This window comes from Peromyscus eremicus, chromosome 20 (genome assembly GCF_949786415.1).
Source record: "Peromyscus eremicus chromosome 20, PerEre_H2_v1, whole genome shotgun sequence".
Taxonomy (NCBI): Eukaryota; Metazoa; Chordata; class Mammalia; order Rodentia; family Cricetidae; genus Peromyscus; species Peromyscus eremicus.
Window position 1 is genome coordinate 63,193,631 of NC_081436.1, and position 21,922 is coordinate 63,215,552.

General features: G+C 42.9%; 1 protein-coding gene across 1 annotated transcript in view; it reads right to left on the bottom strand.

The window, feature by feature from the left end:
* Vps13b (vacuolar protein sorting 13 homolog B) overlaps window positions 1–21,922 on the bottom strand; it is a 601,468-nt gene that overhangs the window by 34,489 nt on the left and 545,057 nt on the right. Inside the window, exons 45-54 of the mRNA XM_059247261.1 lie at window positions 19,307–19,570; window positions 18,466–18,549; window positions 18,119–18,294; window positions 17,507–17,677; window positions 16,382–16,583; window positions 15,054–15,242; window positions 13,596–13,742; window positions 11,831–12,108; window positions 9,544–9,671; window positions 9,152–9,351 (exon numbers count right to left, since the gene is read on the bottom strand). Coding sequence (XP_059103244.1) covers window positions 9,152–9,351; window positions 9,544–9,671; window positions 11,831–12,108; window positions 13,596–13,742; window positions 15,054–15,242; window positions 16,382–16,583; window positions 17,507–17,677; window positions 18,119–18,294; window positions 18,466–18,549; window positions 19,307–19,570 — 1,839 coding nt within the window. The remainder of the gene's footprint in view (window positions 1–9,151; window positions 9,352–9,543; window positions 9,672–11,830; window positions 12,109–13,595; window positions 13,743–15,053; window positions 15,243–16,381; window positions 16,584–17,506; window positions 17,678–18,118; window positions 18,295–18,465; window positions 18,550–19,306; window positions 19,571–21,922) is intronic.

Genomic DNA, 21,922 nt, shown 5'->3' on the forward strand with positions numbered 1-21,922 from the left:
GCTACCTTTCAACAAACAAAACTGAAAATCCCACTGTCTTAGTGATGGGGTTTCTACTGCTGTGCTAAAGACTATGACCAAAGCAACTGAGGTAGGGAAGGGTTTGTTTCATCTAAATTCCATCAACGAGGGAAGTCAGGAGCTGATGCAGAGGCCACAGAGGAGTGCTGCTTCCTGGTCTTCTCTCTGCCTGCTTTCTTACAGCATCCCAGACCACCAGCCCAGAAGTGGCCCCTCTCTCAGTGAGCTTCAGTCAAAAATGTGTAACACGGGCTAGCCCACGGCCAATGCGGTGGGGGCACTTCTCAACCGAGGTTCTCCCTTCCAATGCCTAGCTTGCATCAGGGTTACATAAGACTAGCCAGTACCTCAGGAAAAGTGTTGCTGAGCAATCCTGAAGGCCTGGGTCTGCTCCCAGAGACCACGTTAAAGTGAAAAGTGAGAATCCACTTCAAAAAGTCGTTCTTTGCCCCCTCCACTGTGCCACAGAGTGTGCACTCTGTAACACACACACACACACACACACACACACACACACACACACATTCAAAATTACGTAACATTTTTAGAGACTTTTCCTCCTTCGGAGAAACTCTATTCTTAAAAATGATAAAAGACAACAGTTTCCTACTTTTGAAATTTTACATTAAAGATGATATAAAACTTACTTTGAGCAAGGAATTGTTATGTCTACAATGACCTAAAGATAATTAGGCATTTTATTTTTTCAGCTGACTTAAGCTAGGACTTATTTTTCATTAAATATTCATCCCCATATTGGGAAGAATAAGTTTAAATCTTGTTATTTATATATGTATGTATGAAGTACTAATTTAAAAGTTTTCTTCAAGTTTCTGAGGTGGTTTCATAGAGCCCAGGTGGTCCCCAAACTTGTTTTAGAGCCAAGGATGAGCCTGACTCCTGATCTCCTGCCCCAGCTGCTAAGTGCTGAGGTTACAGACACACACCACAGGCCTTTTCTTTTGGAACAGGTTCTCATGTAGCCCACGCTGGCCTCAAACCTGGTATACAGCAGAAGCTGGCTGTGAATGTCTAATCTTCCTTCCATCTCTCAAGGGCTGCGATTCTAGCATGCAGCAGCACACCCAGCTATGCTGAGAAGTTCTTTAAAAAGCATTTCAACTAGGAGCACTGATGTGTTGTAGACTGCCTCCAAAGAGGTGTGTGAGTGTGCTGAGATACGCCCTCTCACCGGGGGAGAATGGGAAGATACAGGCTGCTGTCAGCCACCCCCTCTCACCCGGGGGGAGAACAGGGAGATACAGCCTGCTGTCAGCCATGCTCAGTTCTACGCTGTCTTTGTGCTGGATGTTGTGTTCAAGTCTTGGGTTTAAATTCCCAGTCCACTTCCTCCAGCTCTGGGTGCAGTGTCTACACTGAGGGGCTGTGGTGGATTGAGGGCAACACAGAGTGTCTGAGACAAGCAGCATTTATATATATATATATATATATATATATATATATATATATATATATATATATGCATTTATATTAACATCATATGAGGTGTTTGTTCTGGGGAAATATTGACACTAACTGAAGCAGAGACAGGTCAGGTGTGCTCAACCTTTTGACAACACAATAGTGTCATCTACAAAGTTCATGCTCAAGATCCACGCAATTGAGTACCACAAATTTTCAAAACTCTCTTAGCAAGTTTGTGATTCTCTGTTGGGCTGCATTCACAGCTACCCTTGGCTGCACATGGTCTGGGAAATGATCATCTTAGCTGCAGACAGGTTGAGGTTGAGGTGCTTGTAAAGTTCTTTGGCTGAGAAGTTTGGTAGGTAGCCAAAAATACAGACTTGGAGCTCAGGAGAAATCTGAGGGCCAGAGAGATGTCTGGGTGTGATCGGGTGGTAGACAGTAGCTAATGCTGTGGATTTAATCAGATTTCCAAGAAAAGAAAAGGAGAAAGATAAATTTCTAAGATGATTAAAATAGAAAAGCTTGGAGAGGGGATGAAAAGAGAGCAGTACATATTCTGGATATAATTTCACCAGCTATATACTTTTTGAAAAAAACATTTAAGAGATATCTCTGTTCCTGACTATCTTGGAAATGGTTGTGACTCAGCCAGAACAAACTATGAACACATAAGGAGGCTCTAGACCAGGCCACTTGGCAGACACTTGGAAGTGGGTATCAACTTGCTGATATCACTTCTGGCCCCAACATGGGGTTGGGGTGTGTGTGAGAAATAAGCAAGAAGCTCCAGTACCCATACTACATAGTTTCAGTCAGATCCCCACACTGGTTGACAATTTCTTCCATACTCAAGTTCCAGGATGGAGGTTAGATACTACCTGTGTCAAGCACCAGTGTTCATGGTGACCCCTTGTGATATGAACTGACTATCATCTGTGTCCTGGTTCATTATAACCCTTAATGGATGTGTCTCACAATATTTTTATACATGTGACATGTTCAGCATAGTTTAAAAGTGCTTTGGGGCCCACTGTCTTACTTTAGAACTGTGGAGTAGATGAAAGTACTGTCTGGTGAACTACGGGGTGATCTAACCCAGTCATGAGAAAAGTGTCCAGGGGTTCTCCACATGAGAACCTTGGGTTTTCTCACTTAATATACTTATTACTAGCTTGGATGAATATGTAGAATATATGTTCACCACATCTGTAAAGGACATAAGACTACCATGAATACTTAATATGTTAAATGACAGCCCCCACCCCGTTTTTTAACAAAAAGTAATTTCAGTAAGATAGGCTAGGCCGATATTAACAAGACTTAATGTACTGGGAATAAATGTAAAGTCTTATCGTTGGGTTCAAAAAGTCAACTGTATAGCAAGTCATACGATAAAGACCTGGGGGATGTGGCTGACCCCAACTTCAGTAATAACAAACAGTCTGAACTTGTAAATAAAAAGTTTAGCCCAGTTCCTGCTTTATTAATGAAAGGAAAGGGAGGAGTAGCTGGTTAGACCACATTTAGAATACTGTGTGTAATTCCGGCTGCCAGATTTTAAAAAAGGAACATAACACACTGGTGTGTTCAGACAAGGGTAACTAGGGATGTGTCTGGAATCACATTTGCTGAGGGAGTGATTCAAGGAGCCAGAATGTTTGGCTTGGGTAAGGAAACACTTAGCAGTTTAGGCTGCCATCAAAAACCTGTAGTGGGACTGTACAAGGGAGAAGTAATACTCTGTGAGGCCTAGAGCAGTGGTTCTCCACCTTCCTGACACTGGGCCCGTTTCATACGGTTCCTCATGTTGTGCTGACCCCAACCATAAAATCATTTTCATTGCTACTTCATAACTGTAAGCTGGCTACCGTTATGAATCATAATGCAAATATCTGAGGTGATCCCCGTGAAAGGGAGTTGAGAACCACTGCCCTGGAGGGTAAAACAAGGATAAAGAGTAGATGCTACTGAGACAGCTTCCAGCTAGAAGAACGAGGTTCCTCACCATCTCCAATGGAAAGGCCACAAGTGTGACACACGGATGTTTTGAGATGAGATGCCACTGAGGAGGCTCTGTACTAGGCAAAGGGGAGATTAGAAAGCTTGTCTGACTGAAGCTTTGGTGAACTTGCAGGTGATAGCATCTGTAGCCAAGGCAAGACCCCAAAGGCCAGTCAGTGACCTCTACCTGGTGGAGGGAAAACAGAGTGGGGAACTCCTGAGTAACTCCAGGTGCCAACCAGGTGGAGTTCAGTGTTAGGTCACCTAACTGATTACATGCTGTGAGCCTGCAGCCTCTCATCAGTAAATAAACTCAAAAGCTACTGGCTGAGAGCCTGTGGTGATCAAAGGAGCTACCTTAGATTTACTATACTTAACTACATTTATCTGTTTACTCAAGTTGAGAATTACACCGTATTTGGGGACACGTTACCAGTACCACGTTCTTGTAATCCCAGTGCTGGTGAGGTGGAGACAAAATGCTCCCTGGGGCTCCCAAGCTGGCTAGCCTCATGAGCCCCAGGATCCAGTGAGAGACCCTGTCTCAATTTTTTTTCCTTAGCCAGGTGGAGGTGGCACATGCCTTTAATCCCAGCACTTAGGAGGCAGAGGCAGGTGTATCTCTGTAAGTTCGAGGCCAGCCTGGTCTACAGAGCGAGTTCTAGGACAGCCAGGGCTACACAGAGAAACCCTGTCTCAAAAAACAAAACAATTTTTTCCCTTTGTCATTTAATGGCTCCGAAATGGCTGCCCACAGGCAGTGGGACATGGCTTCATGGGTGAAGTGCCTGCAAACTAAACATGTGGATTTTGCATTTAGATCCCAAGAACACATGTGACTCTCAGTGTTCCTACAGTGAGCTGGAAGGTGGAGAAAGTCCCTGAAGACTACCTCAAACACAGTAGAAGGGAAGGACTCTGACTTTCACATGTATGCCATACACGCATGCACCCACACTCACATGCACGCACGAAGAAAGATAGAAAAAATGAGTTTGCATGAACAATGTAGTGACTTCCAATGATATTAAGATGAAGCTCAGTCTTTGCAAGGTCACACATGGTCTTAGCAAATTCTAAATGCCCCAGAGCCCTGTTTTCTCCTTTTCTTTCACCTGGCATCACAGCCACGTTGGCATGTAGTGCCCTAGAAGGATTATGCTCTAATCCATGCTCTGGAGCTTCCAACGTGTTTTTTCTGCTTAGACAGTTCTCCCACTGCCCTGTCTAATTCACGCCTTTCCAGCCTTGATGGCACTGATGGCAGGCAGGTCCTCGTCCAGAGGCACACTCCCAGCCCCTGCTTCCCTTGAGGGTACCTGTCTCCTTTCTCCACAGTACTATGAGAGCTGACCGCTTGTTTTTACTAGTGTCTCTTTCACATGTGAACTTGACGGCATGGGCTGTGACACCTCTGTCCAGTAGCACCAAGCTTGACGCTGGTACGTGTCATAACCCAGTATCTGTACTGGACGGAGCAGGCTGGGCCAAGGTTGCTAGTTACACAGTAACTTCTATGTGCTCTCCACATCTTGAGTTGGCTTTTTCAACATACCATTGACTAACTACCCAAAATAAGGTTCTGACTACCAGAACTGAAATCCCATGTGCTATGGCAGGTTCCAAACCATTCTGCTGATAAGATCAAAACAATGGCTTAAAACTTGTTCCTTAGGCCATCACTGTTTACTGAGATTCTCTGTGCTCAAAGAATCTTCTTTGTGAGATCATAAAATTATTTGTATGTGTTGTTTCATGTACCCCATTTCAAAATTATAAAACACAAGACTGTCCACTGTACAAAATAGCCTGGAGATGTAGCTAGGACTAACACAAAGTCTGGACCCATCACAAATTTTGAGTGATTTCATTATGCTCATTTAGGTCAGTGTTTCCCTCGTGTCCTGTCCTTCGGACCTCGAGCTGAGGAGTGCTCCCGGAGGGCAAGGCAATGCTTACCAAGGACTGCCTTCCCTCAGGACTCGGCGACTTCTCTCCCCAGTGGTTTATATGCCTGGTTATTATTGAGAAGATGTGTGAGAGGCTCTGAAAGACATCTTCTTTCAGAGGAGGAAGTGCGCCAGTCTGCAGGACATATGGCACACAGCTCCCAAAAGATGAATGGGAACATGAGCCTCCATGGTCCTCCCCCCACAGGTGACAAGGTGTCAGAAAGAGCACCTCTTCTGAGCTTTGAAGTGTCCCCCAGTACAAAAGGCTGAGGAATTTAAAGTGAATGGGAACTCCCAAATACAGTTTGGCAGGCAGCATGCCTATGGTAAGGAATTCCCTAGTCATACATGAGTAAGATTTCAAAAACGCTCAGGCTGATGCGGGGAGGGGGGGGTTCAGGGACACTTGGGGATTGACAGGACTTATGTGTAAAGTCCTGAGACTGTAGCCAGCTGAGGCTGCACAGACGCAGCAGAGTTTCAGCTCACATGAGGACTGCCGATGTAAGGCTCAGTCCCGGGGAGACGCAGGTGACCATAGTGAATGCAGCTCCACAGGCTGCTCACCCACTCTTTGTTCTGTTCCCACCCGTCGTCTGTTTTCACAGCTACTGCTCCTCTCAGACCACTGCCCTCTTTCCTCTCTCTTAGCAGACCATTCATTATCTACTTCGTAAACTCTAGTCTACTAAAAACCCAGTCACTTAATTTTCCAGTCTCCCCCGTCTACATGGCTCCACCCACTCCTGTGCCCACTCCGGCCTCTTTCCCCAGCAGAGAAGTGGAGGTGCCCCTCTGGCAAGTGGAATTATTCTCTTGGTCCTTGGCTTTGTCTCTCCGGGCACTGTCTCCTTTACTACCTTCTCACTTGCTCCTTTCCGGGCATGAAGAGTTGCCCCGACACTGGCCTCACTTTTACGGCCACACACATGCTCACCTCCTACGTCTTCGGGCCTTCTGCTTGCTCCCAGCCTGCAACCTCATTATTGCCTTACTCTGGCTTTGGGCAGGAACTTGTAGTCAGGCTCATGCTGAGGACCTTCCCGTCACCATCTGGCCCTTTCCTTCTTGTCTCTTTTGGTGCTCTGTGCTTCCAGGTCATACCTGGAATTGTGTGATATCTATCTATCTATGTATCTATCTATGTATCTATCTACCTACCTACCTACCTACCTACCTACCTATCGATATATATCCCCACAATGGTATATTATTCAAACATAGAGAACTAAATTATGTCACCTGCAGAAAAATGGATGGAACTGGATATCATCATATTAAATGAAATAAACTAGATTCAGGAAGACAAGAATTGCATGTTTTTTCTCTTTCACAATCAGAGTATATGATATACATATATAAAAATATAAAAAAACCCAAAAATCCTAATAAGAACATCTATGTGCAATTTGATATTAAATAAATTAGTGAGTATGGCGACTTCTTTGGAACAAAAACAACACCTCAATGGTTTGTATTTGTATTGTAGAACTGTCTTGGATATTTTTTCATTCAAGTTGAATAAATATCACATAGAGGATTCTGGATGTTTAATGCTTAAAGAAAAGAGAAGTTCAATTAAAATTACAAATGCTATACAAGACCATGGAGGGCCCAAAGAGGGAGGCAGGAGACTGTAAAGGGGTTCTTATAGGTCCTGAGAGGAGAGTGTTCCTGAGGACCAGGAAAGAAAAGTCAAGGGCATCCAAATAAGGACCGGCATAGGCAGCGCATGCTGGAGCTAGGCAGGGCTGGATATACTCTTAGGGTCTTCTAAATGCATGGGATTTAGGTCATGCTACTGTTGGAGGGCTCCCCTCCCACATCTAGAACGAGTCGTAACTTGCTTGGCTGTTGTAAAGCTTAAAGAAGAGTCAGGGTGCTCAGCACAGCATCAGACACAGAGTGGCTGTCAAATGTTAACTATTATTATTCTCATAAATACTTTATACTTTTAACACATACTTATGGCCATTACAACAGGTCATATTTTACAAGCTTTTGTGAAGAAAAACTAATGTGAAAGACCTGTAAGAAAGTATAAGCACAAATTTATTCAGTCATAAAAAGCAATGATGTTCTGATACATGCTATAACATAAATAAGCCTTTAAGACAACTATTCCATGAAACAGACCAGGCACTAAGAACAAATACTTCATCATCTCCTTATCTGAGATGATTAGAGTAGACAAATTCATAGAGACAGAAAGCAGAATAGAGGCTACCAGGACAGGGGAGAGGAAGATTACAGTTTCTGTTGGGAATGATGAAAAGCTTTGAAGTCAGGTAGTCAGTGCTGTGGCTTTGATATAAAAGGCCCCAAAGGTGTATGTGCTAAAGGCTAGCTCTCCAGCAGGTGATGCTATGGAGGTTAGTGGATCAGGAGGGAGCTAACTTCCTCCTGGAGTCAGCCATTCCAAGTTCACAGCCAAATAGATGGTTAGGAAGTGGTTCCTAGCTGGATGAAGTGGGCCCCGCTGCAGGCATGCCATGGAGGGATGTATTTTGTTCTGGTCTCTGCTTCCCCTCTCTGCTTGCTGCACCCATGGTGAGAGGCTTTGCTCTGCCATATTCCTGCCTTATCACTGGCCTAAGAGCAACAGAACTGGTCAGAACTAAAAGCTCTGAAACCACGAGCCGGAACCAATCTTTTCAACCTATGCTGATTTTCCTAGGTGTTTTGTCATAGTGACGGAAAACTGGTGATTGTACAACACTGTAAATGTATTTAAATTTTAAGCACAACAGGGAAAAAAAGCTATGTTCAAGTGTCATTTCAATAAAAATAATGCCAGGAACACTTAGAGTAAAAGGTAAGATATTTTATTGCTGAAGTCTAAAAACATATTTATAGATTACTAGCATAATTTTTAAATTGGCATGCTTTCAAAAGAAGGAATTAATCTAGAATCAATACTATAAACATCTGAAAACCTGGACAGCCGAACCTTCCATACAAAGAAGTCTATAATTTTATTGTATTTTTGACATGTATTAGATCTGAGATGGGTTCCCCTCATGTGCCTGGTATTTAAGAATTTAGAGCCTGATGAAGATATAAAAATGTATATATAAGTGCCCTCACACTGAGACAAGTTTAGCTGTGATTTTTCATTTTCTAACATGTATTTATTTATTTATTTATTTGTTTGTTTATATATTTGTGTGTGTGTGTGTGTGTGTGTGTGTGTGTGTGTGTGTGTGTGTGAGAGAGAGAGAGAGAGAGAGAGAGAGAGAGAGAGAGAGAGAGAGAGAGAGGACAGACAACCTGTGGAGCTGGTTCTCTTCCTACCACATACATCTTAGGGATTAAACTAAAGCCATCAGGCTTGGCAGTAAGTGCTTTACCTGCTGGACCATCTTGTCAACCCAACAAGTTCAGCATTTAGAAATCTGAGTTCAATATCCAGGACCCAACTTGAGGTAGGAGAGAACTGATTTTCACAGATTATTCTCTGACCTTCACATGCACACGATGGTGCGTGTGTGCCCATATACACAAATAATACACATGGGAGGAAAGAAGGAAGGAGGGAGGGAGGGAGGGAGGGAGGGGGGAGGGAGGGAGGGAGAGGGGGAGGAGGGATGGAGGAAGAGGAGGAGGAAAGGAGGGGAAGGAAAGGAAGGAGGAAAGGAGGGGGAAGGGAAGGAAGGAGGGATGGAGGAAGAGGAGGAGGAAAGGAGGGAGGGAGGGAGGAAGGGAGGAGGGAAAGAAGGAAGCTGTGTTCAGAAAAAGCAATCACTGACCTGTGTTCCTTGACTGTTAATGTCAACAGCATCACTCCACTCTGCTGTCACTTCTTCCATCACTTCCGTTCTCAAAAGGAGGCTGGGAAGCAACTCTTTGGTCTTGCAGTCTGGGTAACTGATAATCTGGTGATACAGCTCATGATGGACTGAACTCTCAGGAGGAATTTTTTTGCAATAAACCTCAAACTTTGGAATATCTGAAATGTTAAAAAAAGGGGGGGGCATGCAGACTTCTGTTTTAAGGACAAAGACTTAGGGACATCAAACACTGGAAGGAAGGAATGAGGCTTTAGTAAGTATTCTTCATAGGACCACAGGTATCTACTAAATCAAAATTCCCCAAAGAATCTATGTCTTCTATCATTTCCCTTCAGGGCTGTGAAGCATACCTCTTATATTCTCCTTTATGAGAATCGTTACTGGACATCTGTTGTGGAAAATTACTCGAGGACTTGGGTCTTCTGAGAGGGTTAAATAAGTGATTCCAAAGTGTTCTTGATAGGTCAGTGCTATTGCCCTGGAAGAGACCAGAGACAGCATGGTTTACAGGGGAATACAGGCTTCTCTCTGGTTCATGTTTACTTGAATGTGCAGATTCCAAACTCTGGAATGCCTCTTTTCTAACTCAGAGGGTATGTTTTCCAGAAAAGGAGCCTGTCCCCCACTATATAGTTGTGGTACATGAACGCAGGTTTACTAATTTTATAGAAGTAGTAATATGCATTTATTATAAAATACTCAAAATGTGAAAAATGACTTTAAATTAAACCCTCCATGACACTGTCATTGAGACAGACAGCTGCTGGCCCTGTGCTGACCCTGCTTGTCACCCTGGCTCTGTGCTTGTGTGCCTGACACTCTTCAAGTACTGCACTTTCTTCCTCCTCAAACAAGTTTGGTAAAGAAAGAACTGAGCCACTTCTAATTTTTTTTTAAAGAAATTTCTAGAGAATTTGTGTGTTTGTCCTATTTTCCATTTTAAAGGCAGGCAAATCCATCAGTGTGCTGTCAAATTGCACAGAATGACCACACTTTACAGGACGTACATGTGGCCACCAGAGCAGGCTGGGAGTCCTTGTTTAAAGTGGTTGCACAGGTGCAGAGAACTGCTATTATGAAGAGAAAAGCACCACTGTCCTACAGATTACAAATGGTACTTATGTCTGAATAGAAAGAAAAATTCAGATACACTGCACTGATTATCAAATTAAGGAAATTAGGTAATTTGCCTAATGCAGCTCTTAGTTCATGATGACTAAAAAGGGTCAATGCTGCATCAAAAATTTCCCCATTTGCCGAGAGGCTTCCCCTGAAACTGTCCTTGTCTGGAGTGACAATGGGAAGTATCCACTACATTTGGTGGAAATGCAGCCACCATGCTACCAAATGTCCACTGCTGGACTGAGGTGGGAAAGAGGAGGAGCTCAGAGAACAGAGGACATTTCCTTCCAGAGTGAAGTCTTCACCCAGACAAGGAAACTGCTTCATTTTGGAAGGGCTGGGCAAGCCAGCTTCCAATTTCCTTTTGAGCCACAGAAGCTGGGGCTGGGACTACAGGGTCATACTTTTAACTTACTTAATATTTGCACAGAAGATTAATTTATACTGTGAGTCTTAGCAAATTTAAACCTAATTTCCACATGTTTTGTTAAAAATTTTGACTTTCCATTTAAAAGTAATTCACATACCTTTCAAGAGAACTCAACATGATTAATGTTCTCTAAAACCAAACACAAAGCAACCATCCTCACAGGACTAGGGGTGAAAAAGATTTGTTCAATGGGGTCTTCGTGACATGTGAGAAAAAGTGCGTGTGGAGGGAACAGGACCGGCCATTTTGGAGATCTTCAGTTAGGCTGTAATCTTTAAAATGATTATTACAAATCTCTACACACATCCAAAGAGTTGGGTGGTTTAAATCTCAGTGCATGAATTTGAACCCGGAGAAGAAGGTGCCTCTCACAAGGTCACAGTGTATGAATTTGAACCCTGAGAAGAAGGTGCCTCACAGCACAAGGTCTTTTGTGGTTGCATGGACCATAGTAAGTTATTCCTGACAGCTGCAGAAAAGACCCCACTATGAAACAACCACAAGCTGCACGTGCAGTCGGAACAAACGGTTACATGTCTCTGCCCAATCCTGTGGTTGTTATTTGCATAATTGGTAATCTGCAATTGGAACAGCTTGCGTGCAGGAACAGCCACAGCACAGCATATTCCTTGGCTTGGGTTTATCTATGTTATTATCTCTCTAAATGTCTTCTGTGAAAAATTCCATTTTGAAGTAAAAGTAAAATACTGGAAAAGAAAAACTTCCCGAGTGTACTTTCTTCAATCTTTTGCCTTCCTTCTTACAGAGAGTAAGAGCTCTTAAAAGGACGTTTTTTTTTTTGTTTGTTTTTTTGGTTTTTTTTTGTTTTTGTTTTCCCATTACCATACATCACTGCCATTCCGGTACAACAGCACTCCCCAGCTCCCTGCAGCGTACGGGACAAAGGGGGAAAATCTTCTAAGCAGACAACCTGTTTGTGATCATGACCTCTGTTCGACTGTATCCAATATCTACAATCATTAAAGATGAAAGGGGACCTAGGATCACATATGGGAGCACTGCTGTCCTGGCCTCCTGATGAGCAGCAACAATGACAGGCCAAGAGCACGCACACTGTAAAATACCTGGTGCAGAACCCGTTCTGTAGGGCTCCGAAGGGCACTGCTACACTCTGTCTAGGAAACTCTCGTCTAATGACAGCCGGCAGGCTCCAGCACGGAGAGCTGTCGGCACCTGGTGCAGGAGAAAAGCCCAGCAGTATCTGTTTCTGAAGCACGGCTGTGTCCACTGATGGCCCCACATCAGGCATGAAGTCCCAGCAAGGCAGGGAGCTGGATTTCATAGCAGGATGTTCTCCACCTGGACAAACGCTGAAGGTAGCACAGTCTGGAACATGAAAATACTGGAAAGACAAGACAGAGGAGCATGCTCACTCCAGCAGCACAAAGCAGCATCTATTCTAAGAAACAGTAACTCTGATTTCACAGAGTGGCCAACATGGAGACACGGTGCGCCAGCGACCCTGCCTCCACTCAAAGGCCCTGCCGTGACAGCGATGGCTGTGGAAGCATCGGCTGCTTCTCAGGCAGAATCAAACAACATGGCATCACATCGACCTGTGAGCCAGTACCAAAGTCCCCTAGGCACTGCCAAAATCCTCCTGGCCTGGGGAAAGAGATGCCATGCACTGGGGAAGGAGTCATATGGAACAGGAGGAGTCTGCAGAAAGAGATCTCAACAGGACTCAGGAAAAGGCACTGGGGACGCAGACGCAGGCTGTAAGGCTCCTCTGCAGGAGGAACATGCTCTGAGCCCAGCCTTCCAATGGAGCTTTACAGTTCCAACTTTAGAGCCTCTTCACACAAATATTTAGTACCTTTTGTTTGTTTGTTTAGTGCGTCTGTACACACACACACACACACACACACACACACACACACACACACACGGAGGTCAGAGAACTACTGTGGGTCTCTCTACTGTGGGTTTTGCAGAATGAACTCAGGCTGTTAAGCTTAGTCAATGACTCAAGCCTCTGAATTTTAGACTTGAAAAAAAAAATCCCTACTGTCCCATAGTCTCCCAGAATGGCTAGGGACTCCATATCTCAAAACGATCCTACCTGCCTGAGGCAGGGTCACTGTTGAAAAGGGACACAGGGAGGAATCAGGCCTCCACTCCTCTGTAGGAAGCTGTGCCAAAGCATGATGAAAATTTCATTGTTCTGACACTTTTGTAAACACCACAACCCACGGTAAGTGAAAAGGAAGACATTCGCCATACTTGATTATTTGAGAACTACTTTTACGAGCTGGAAGGGACAATGCTGAGCACAGACTAGAGAATCATCATCTGCTAGACAGTTTTAACAGTGTGAAGGCGCTTCTACATTGTTTTAAAACGCTTTTCTTTACCTTCTTAAACTATGACTGCTGTTGTGTTGTACAAATTGTACAAAGAATCACATTAGAAATCCCGGATAGTCTCAGATTTCTTTTCTGCACATGTTGCCACTTTAAGATGTTAACAAAATAAACTGGCCCATGAGCACATTTGCTTGCCTGTGGACACAAAGCTCATTGCTCTCAGAGCCATGGCTCAGTTCAGGCACTAGCCTTCATGTTCATAATCACACTCTGGAGCCACTACTGTGCAGTAGGCTGCATCAGGACCATGCTGGCGCCTCTGAGGAGATGCTGCTGAGGAGAGCTGGTTCAGCACTGTCCAGGGCTGCTGCAGCAGCGTTCTGTTCACTTGTCACTGTGTAACTTCAACTTGCCCTCGATGGTTTCAAATCCAGCACAAACAGGAGGATTTCTATATTCAGTGCTAGCTTTTTCTTTGCCCTGGGCTGAAAAGAGTTGAGTAACCATGTTATAGATTGCTTACCTCCTTTCCAGAACAGGGGTTGGAGACAGACAACTGTGGCTTATAAAATATCTGGTACGGTGTATTATTGATTACTGTAGTCTTATCTTCAATCTGGATAATCTGTATGCCATGCTGCACCATGGAGGAGATGCAGAATTGACACAGCTGTGGAGAGCAAGGAAAGACAGCAGTGTTTACACCACACACACACACACACACACACACACACACACACACACACACACACGGAGACTTCTGGACTGCTGTTTCTTTTGTGACAGTTTTTAAGTGCTTGATTACAGGTGTGTACCACTACACCTAACCTCAACTATTCTTGAAGGGTTGTTTTATATATAGATTTGCCCAGGACAGTACCAATTTTACCTTTTTCTGGGAGTACTTACTAGCATTCTCTATTTACAGTAAATGTTAATTAACACAGAGCTCCACAAATGATCAAGGTGCAGAGAGACTGCATATTACTCAGCCCTGCAGGGAATGTATGTATTCTATCACTTCCCAAGGCTCAGAGATCATTGCAGAAGAAGGTGTGATTGGAGTGTAAGAGCCAGAGGCAGTGGATGAAACAAAGAAATGGTGGCCATCTAGACACTGCAGAGCAGCTGCACATATGATCTCACAGCAGCTGTGACAGGACACGCAAATCTGTGCAAGCCAAGCCAGAACAAACTCTGGTATGGAGATGGGAGTTGGGTACAGAATCCTATCCCCAGCAGTGGAACTATTGGAGAGTGTGTGTGCGCTCTAAGAGTGCAGCCCTCCATCCCTTGTAAGCTGTCCTCGATCCAGTGGGAGACCACACATCAAATAATAATATCTGGGCAGCACAAATTGGTCTCGATTTTTTTTAAAGGACACGAAGTTGGGTGGGTATGGTAGTAGGGGTGAATCTGGGAAGAATTGGGGGAGAAGGGTGAATATGATCGAAACACATTGTATGAAACTCTCAAAGAACCAATAAAAATGTTTTACAATCATGCGTTGAAGAATATAATTCCTTCTTATAACATTAATTCCACAAGAGAATCAAATTAGTCTTATCATTTTGGTCAGGATGCCCTTTCCAGCAAGATGACCATTCCTGTGCAGTCTTTGACATTTTCCTTAATGCTCATAGTGCTAGATAGCCTACTTCCTGTTCTGAAGGAGGAGGTCAGAAGCAGTTTGTGAATACTCGGGAGTAAGTCCACTCCCCATACCGTAAATCAAGTGACTGGTGAGTGTTCTGAAATGGAGCAGTTACGGGGTGAATTACGTAACCCAGGATTTATCATCAGTAAGGGAAAAAAATTCCACTGTAAAGCAGAAGTGTAGGAAGTGAAGCAACCAGGTATCTACTGCTGTAAACGACTTAGACAAATGGCACCAGGAGGGGCTGAAGGGGGAGGCAGATGCACTGGACAGTCTAGGAGAGTGGCCGATTATCTCCCTGCAACACAGCCACACAGACCTTACCTTCTGATGTCCTGGGAAAGCACCGAGTCTGATCTCAGCATCAACAAACGCTTCCTCATCCAGAGTCACTACTTCACCGTTGCCGCCATCTTTCCACTTCGGAGAGGTCAGGTTATGGACCAGTTTAATCGCCACTGACTTGTGCACAGTGTTTGTATTTGCCCAGTAAATTCCTATTTGAAAAGCTTCCTGGAAAAACAATGCCTCAATTTTATTGTTCTTAATTCTTCTGTATTTTATTCCAGGATTTTAAAAAAATATTATACAAAGCCAGGTGTAGTTGTACGCACCTTCAGTCCCAGTATTTGGCAGGCAGAGGCAGGTTGATCCCTGAGTTCGAGGCCAGCCTGGTTTACAAAGCAAGTTCCAGGACAGCCAGGGCTACACAGAGAAACCCTGTCTGAAAAAACCAAACCAAACCACATCAAACCAAACCAAACTAAACCAAAATTATACAATAGGTCTATTAAGGCAACCAAACAGTCCCCTGTGCTGCTTTTTTTTTTTTTTTTTTTTTTTTGTAACAACAGCATGTATTTTATTTTGGTTTCCAATATCCTTTTTGGTTCACAATGAAATTCAAGTTCATGGAAGAGAGAAAAACCAAATTCAAGCTATGACTACCCCATGAATTCCAAAGACTTAAAAACTGGGATGTTCCATCTCATTTGACATCAGAATAATATGCAATATTAGGTCCATACGGGCTAACATTCCAATTCAATAAGGTGATGGCATCTGATTGCTTTAAGAAGTAGGAAATATACAATTGAATAAAGATGTTTATAAACTGGAACTCAAAAAGAAGATTCTGAAATTGTTCTCTACTAGAAAATACTTTTTAAGATTTCCTTATAAATTTATATTTCTTCTTGAAATGGGTTAGCTTTAAAAAGTTAGTTCTCTGGTGTCTTTTTGTGAATTTTGATTCTGGTGAGGATTTTCTACCATGTGTCACTAATGATTCTATGGTGTTATAATCACCAAGTGAACTTTCACAGCAAGTCCAGTTATAAGGACAAGAGGCTCAGTGTTTAGTGTTTAATACAGCTCCTGTGCTTGTCAACTATCTTGTACACAACGAGAATGAGAATGTAAACAGTATGTGTGTTTAGATGTAATGATAATTCAGTCATGGGTAGTACTGCTGATGAGGGAAAACACATCTGAAAAATGTTTCAATATCAAAGAACATTCTATACCCTTTATGTATGCACCTACCAGGTCAGTTTTCATAAGTGATTCATCCTGTTAAGATCCTAAGTATAACCTAAGAATAAAATCGAGTTATTGAGGAAAAAGAATGTGCAAGTTTTAAGTCACATTACCTGAAAATTAGGAGGAATGATAATTTTGCCAGCAGGGACCTGTAGAACAATCTTCTCTCCTTCAAATAGCCAGAGGTCCCACTTGGACTGATTGATAAGCAGGGCCCAGGGCAGCAGTTCTATCAACAGGGTTCTCACATATGGCTTCCAGACTGACAGCTTCACTCGCATTGGGCTATCCCACTGACTCAGCTGTTCATTCCTGTTCCAAATAACACATCCAAGTGACTCACTGAAACATGATGAGTTCAGAATTTATGAAGTATGTTTAAGCATTCCAGATACACAATGCTCCCACAGAATACCTTGGCACACCAGACTCACCCAGTGCTGCATCTGCAAGCAGAAGAAAGCAGCTTGTCATGTAATGAAGCTTCACGTTATGAGTAAAGATATTCATAAGGCTAAAACAAACTAGATGACATCAGAATCTGAAAGATGCTTGCAAATGATCTTCTCCACCGCATTTACTGTATCTAGCATAATGGTTAATCAAGCTATAAGCTTGACTGGACTGAGAAATGCATATGAGATTCCCAGCAAAATACCTCAGGGTATGCTGATGAAGATATTCCAAGAGAGGATTAATTCTGAATGTGAGCATCACCATCCAATAGGCTGGGACTGAGAGGGAAGAAAGCTAAGAGCAAAGGCATTCTCTTTCTGTGCTCTGATGGCCATGACAGGCTCTGGTCTGCTCTGTGGTGCCCTCCCTACTATAATGGACTGAGACCTCTGAAACTGTGAGACAAATGAATCTTTCCTCCTGCAAGGTGTTTTCCTCAGGCATTTTGTCACAGCAGCAGAGAATCTGAGTGACACAGCTAGTATTTTGTGAATGGTTATTTCTTTTTTTTAATTTTTTTTTATAAGATGCATATTTTTTTTATTTTTTTTAAGATTTATTTATTTATTATGTATACAGCATGTATGACTGCAGGCCAGAAGAGGGCACCAGATCTCATTACAGATGGTTGTGAGCTACCATGTGGTTGCTGGGAATTGAACTCAGGATCCCTGGAAGAGCAGTCAGTGCTCTTAACCTCTGAGCCATCTCTCCAGCCCCATGAATGGTTATTTCTTAATGGTTAGAAGTACATGTAGAAAATTAATGATGAACGTTACCTGTCAGAATCCTTCTTATTGTAAGGCCAAATGGGTTCATGGGACTTTTCTGGCCCATAGAAGTCATCAAGCATCTGATTAACTGTGCTTCCAGGTTGTATCTTAGTGGTTATTTGCTTAATGAGGGCTGTTGATATGGGAACAGCACAATCTGAAGGATCATATTCTTCTCTAGGAAATGGAAAGAAAAAACATTATCAGATTCCAAGTGATCTATAATTTACTGAAAAAATCCAATTATAAATGTTCTTAGATTGACATACTGTTTTGTGGGGAGTGCTCCCCCTTTTTGGAGATTTTATGACATTTATTAGATGATTTGGGCCCTACCTCTTCCTCCCACCTGTCCATACTTGGGTAAAATCTCTAGCCATCTCTTCTTCTCTGTAGTAACATGTCAATAAAATCTAAATTAAATCACACTTTTAATGATTCCACTTGGTTATTTATAAGCTTAATGAAAAAGGCCAAATTCTATCTAAGCACATGGCTGAGGTAGAGCAGTTTTAAAGTAACATTCTTCTCAGATAAAGACATAAGCATCCAAGCAAACAAAAAGAGTTTGAGGTGACTTTTCAGCCAAGCTTCTTAGGGAACCCGCTTTGCTCATACCGTGCTTGAAATGTCAGGTGGTGTGCAAGGTCGGGCTCTACGTTCTGCAGTGCGTTCTCCTGCCCTTTGCCTGGAATAATCTGGGTTTCACTCAGACCCAGGCTTCTTTTCTCCAAATGTATGATAATGGGGTCTGGAAGATGACTCCTCATGATAAAAAGAGGGCTGAACACGATCTGTAAAAGGACAGAACAACATTCATACTTGCTTTGTTGCGGTATTCCAGCTGTTTGATGCTGAAATAAACTTGTAATAAATCTCTTCCCTGGGTCACTCTGACCTTATTTATTTGAGAATAGGAAAGGTCTGAGTCGTACATCATATTTCAGGATTGGGAAAGCACTCACCATTCGCTGTTGAACTTGAGAGTTGGGTTCCAAAGTCAAAACTGTGCACCATACATAAATAATGGAACTGTTTGAAGCAGGCACCTGCACGTAAGACAGGAAAGGCCCCATTAGATTCTAAACAGCTTGATAATTAAGCAAAATAAGTCACAGAATATCAGTTTAGATGATGAAAGAAGTTTACAGTTATAGGAAAAAGCTACTAAGAAAACCAACTAAGCAAAACCAGACTTTCTAATGGCACAGACAGAATATGGCGAGACAAAGGGAATCCTTTCCATAAAGGTGAAGGATCTGCATACAGATAGCGATGCACGATGGGCCATGAGAATGAAGAGATCCATTTTTTATTTTTTTATTTTTTTTTGAGGCAAGGTTTCTCTGTGTAGCTTTGCACCTTTCCTGGAACTCACTTGGTAGCCCAGGCTAGCCTCGAACTCACAGAGATCCGCCTGGCTCTGCCTCCCAAGTGCTGGGATTAAAGGCGTGAGCCACCACCGCCCGGCAAGATTCATTTTTTAAATGGATGAAAATGGTGGTGAATATTCAGACAGAAATAAAAAGCAACATATCCTCAATGGGGGAGGTGAGGATCACAGTCCCACCTCAGCCTCAGAGCATCAGACTCTCAAGATGCATCACAGTAGCATCTGGGAAGGACTGATAGGGAGCCAGCTGCTTGAAGCACTCACCAAAGTCTTTCTATGCTTTTTCAGATTTCACTTTCTGCACATTACAATTGTAATTTTATTACAGAGCAAGGGCTACAATAAGTGAGGTGCACACGGAGACCATTTCCTCTTTTCAAGTCACTCTGTTAAGATGCCAGTATCTCGCATACCTGGATGACAGTGCTATACTCAGAGGCCTTGGGTTCCAGGCACACATCTCTTGACCAGTCTTCATCTCCTTTGGCCTTCACACACAACTCCGTCAGTTCACCATTTTCTAATATGTATGAAGGCAATTTCTGTTTGGCTGTGAGGCAATCAAAGTGTTCTCGGACTACAGCTTGTCCATCTTGACCAATGTAATGCTGAACAACTTTCAGCTCTATGCTCTGAGACAAATAACTACAGATGATCTGTCTTCCACAGATGATAATCTAAAAGATGACATATAAGTACACAAAAGATTCATCAGTTTGGATGTCGTTAACCTGCAGCGATCCACTGATGCTCGTTACAAATGAAGTAAGACAGGGAAAGGCGTCTTTAAAGAGGAAACGAATTTTGTTCTGATCATACAGAGTTGGTGATATTTAAAGAGGAGATACATATGCATGGACCGGTAACAGCTGGAAATGGTCAGGTTCTTGAGAGAGATGACTGAGCTAAAGACCTGTGACATAAAAGTTGTGAAAGCATGCCAGCGCACTTTTACCTGGCAGGCAGGGTGGAAGCTCAGCCCTACGGATTACCATAAGTAGAGTCAGAGTGAGAAGCCAGAGAAGGGCTGGAGGAGAAGGGTGACAGACATAAAGTGGAGCCTGTAGGAAGCCCTTCTGTCCTATCTTGAGAAGTGACTGGCCAGGAGTGGTGGTTAGTACTGAGAGGACACAGAAGCTGAGAATCAGGGACAGGGAAGTTTGAGCGGCTGTGCCATTACCATGCTCCCCCAGGCTGCTTTCCAAGAGCTCATCTTATCCATTCAAGCTCTCAGTGGAAACTAATACAAATGAGCTTGGGTTGAAATACAGAATTACATTTTGTTTTTCCACATTGTAGAAGTATACAACTTGAAAAATAAACAATATCATGGATTATCTAATTTTGCACCCAGCTATGAGTGTATAGGCTACAGAGGATAGTAAGAAATATTTTCTAAGTTGATTGAAATTGGAAAGATATTGTGAAATTTACTCTTACATAGGTAATATTTTTAGAAAGCAAATCCATCTGTAATATGAATATTCACCATTACTAAGGGAAACAGGACTTCCTTCTTTTTTGTAGTATTGGAGATTGAACCCTGGGCTTCTTCACACATCCTAGCCAAGTGCACTATCACTGAGCTATAACTGCAGACCCTAAATATAATACTTTTATAAACTGTATCACTTATTTCTGATATTTTCCAGATTATAAAATAATATCAATAACTAATAAACATATTATTACAAGTCTAAGCACATGAAATTTTAATATATCAACTTGGCTGGACCATGGATTGCCCAGATATCTAGCCAAATGTTATCTATTCTGGGTACTTCTGGATGACATTACCATGTGAATGGGCAGACGGCCCCTCCTGCGGTGAAAGGGCAGCATCCAGCCAATGTGAATAGTACAGGGTGTGTATTTTGCTCAGTAGGGAACTGGTCTTTTCGGTCATTTCATGCAAATGGAAATACTGGCTAGCTTTGGGCAGCTCTGCTGTTTCTTAGGACTTCAGGTCAGACTGTAATTACATATTGACTCCTCAACTTGCTGATTGCAGATCCTGGGACTTCTGTTTCCATAGTAATGGGAACTGATTTATAATCAATCAATCAACCCCTCCCCATACTATATTGGCTCTGTTTTGTCAGAGAACCCTAACTCAATACAAATTATTTTCACAAATTAGCCATTTTAATTCTTATAAAGTAGGTGCTGGTATGATTCTCCTTGACAAGAAGAAAACACTGGTCTGCAGATATTGAGTAGCTTGCCAGGTGACTCCCACAGAATCTGTCCCATAGTCTATACTGAAGATAACCCCAATAAACGTGGGTCTTAAAATACCAGTACCTACTCATCAATTCAGACCTTACAAGAAAGAGAATACACAAACTTGACAAGCACCATTGGCTCCCTGCTCATCTCAACAGCGTACCTTGCTTTTCTCTTGCTATTAAACACTTGGAGTTGGTTTAGGTATCAAAGACAGCCCTCAGCTGTACTACAGGTGGTATAAGGTAATTCCTTTCTCTTGTTGCCAATGCCTAGGGTAAACATGGAACTGTGTGTTTAATGTGAATATTTCACTCTTCAATGGTACAGGAGATAATCTGGGACTCAGAAAGTCTCCCGGCATCTGTCATCATGTCTTCTCAGAGGACATGCAGAGCCTGTGTGGCCGCGTTGAGACTAGGAAGTCAAATACAGAAAGGAGCAGGAAGTGGGCTCGGCCCCTCCTTCTGACGAGGAGCCACCCAAAGGCCAGCAGGCTCTGCCTCACCACAGCTATCAAGATTAAGAGGCGTCATTATAACATCAGGTGTAAGCAACCTCGAAAGTCAACACAGCTCCTTTCAGTGACAGCACACTGTGACCACGGTTTCAATGCACCTTTATACGAATCAACACAAATAACTATTTTTTAAAGATTTATTTTTAATTTGTATTTATGAGATGAGGGTGTGTGTGTGTGTCTGCCATGTGTGCAGGTGGGGGGCAGAGGAGGATGTGGATCCCCTGGAGCTGGAGTTACAGGTGGTTGTGAGTCAGCCATTGTGAGTGCTGGGAACCAAGCT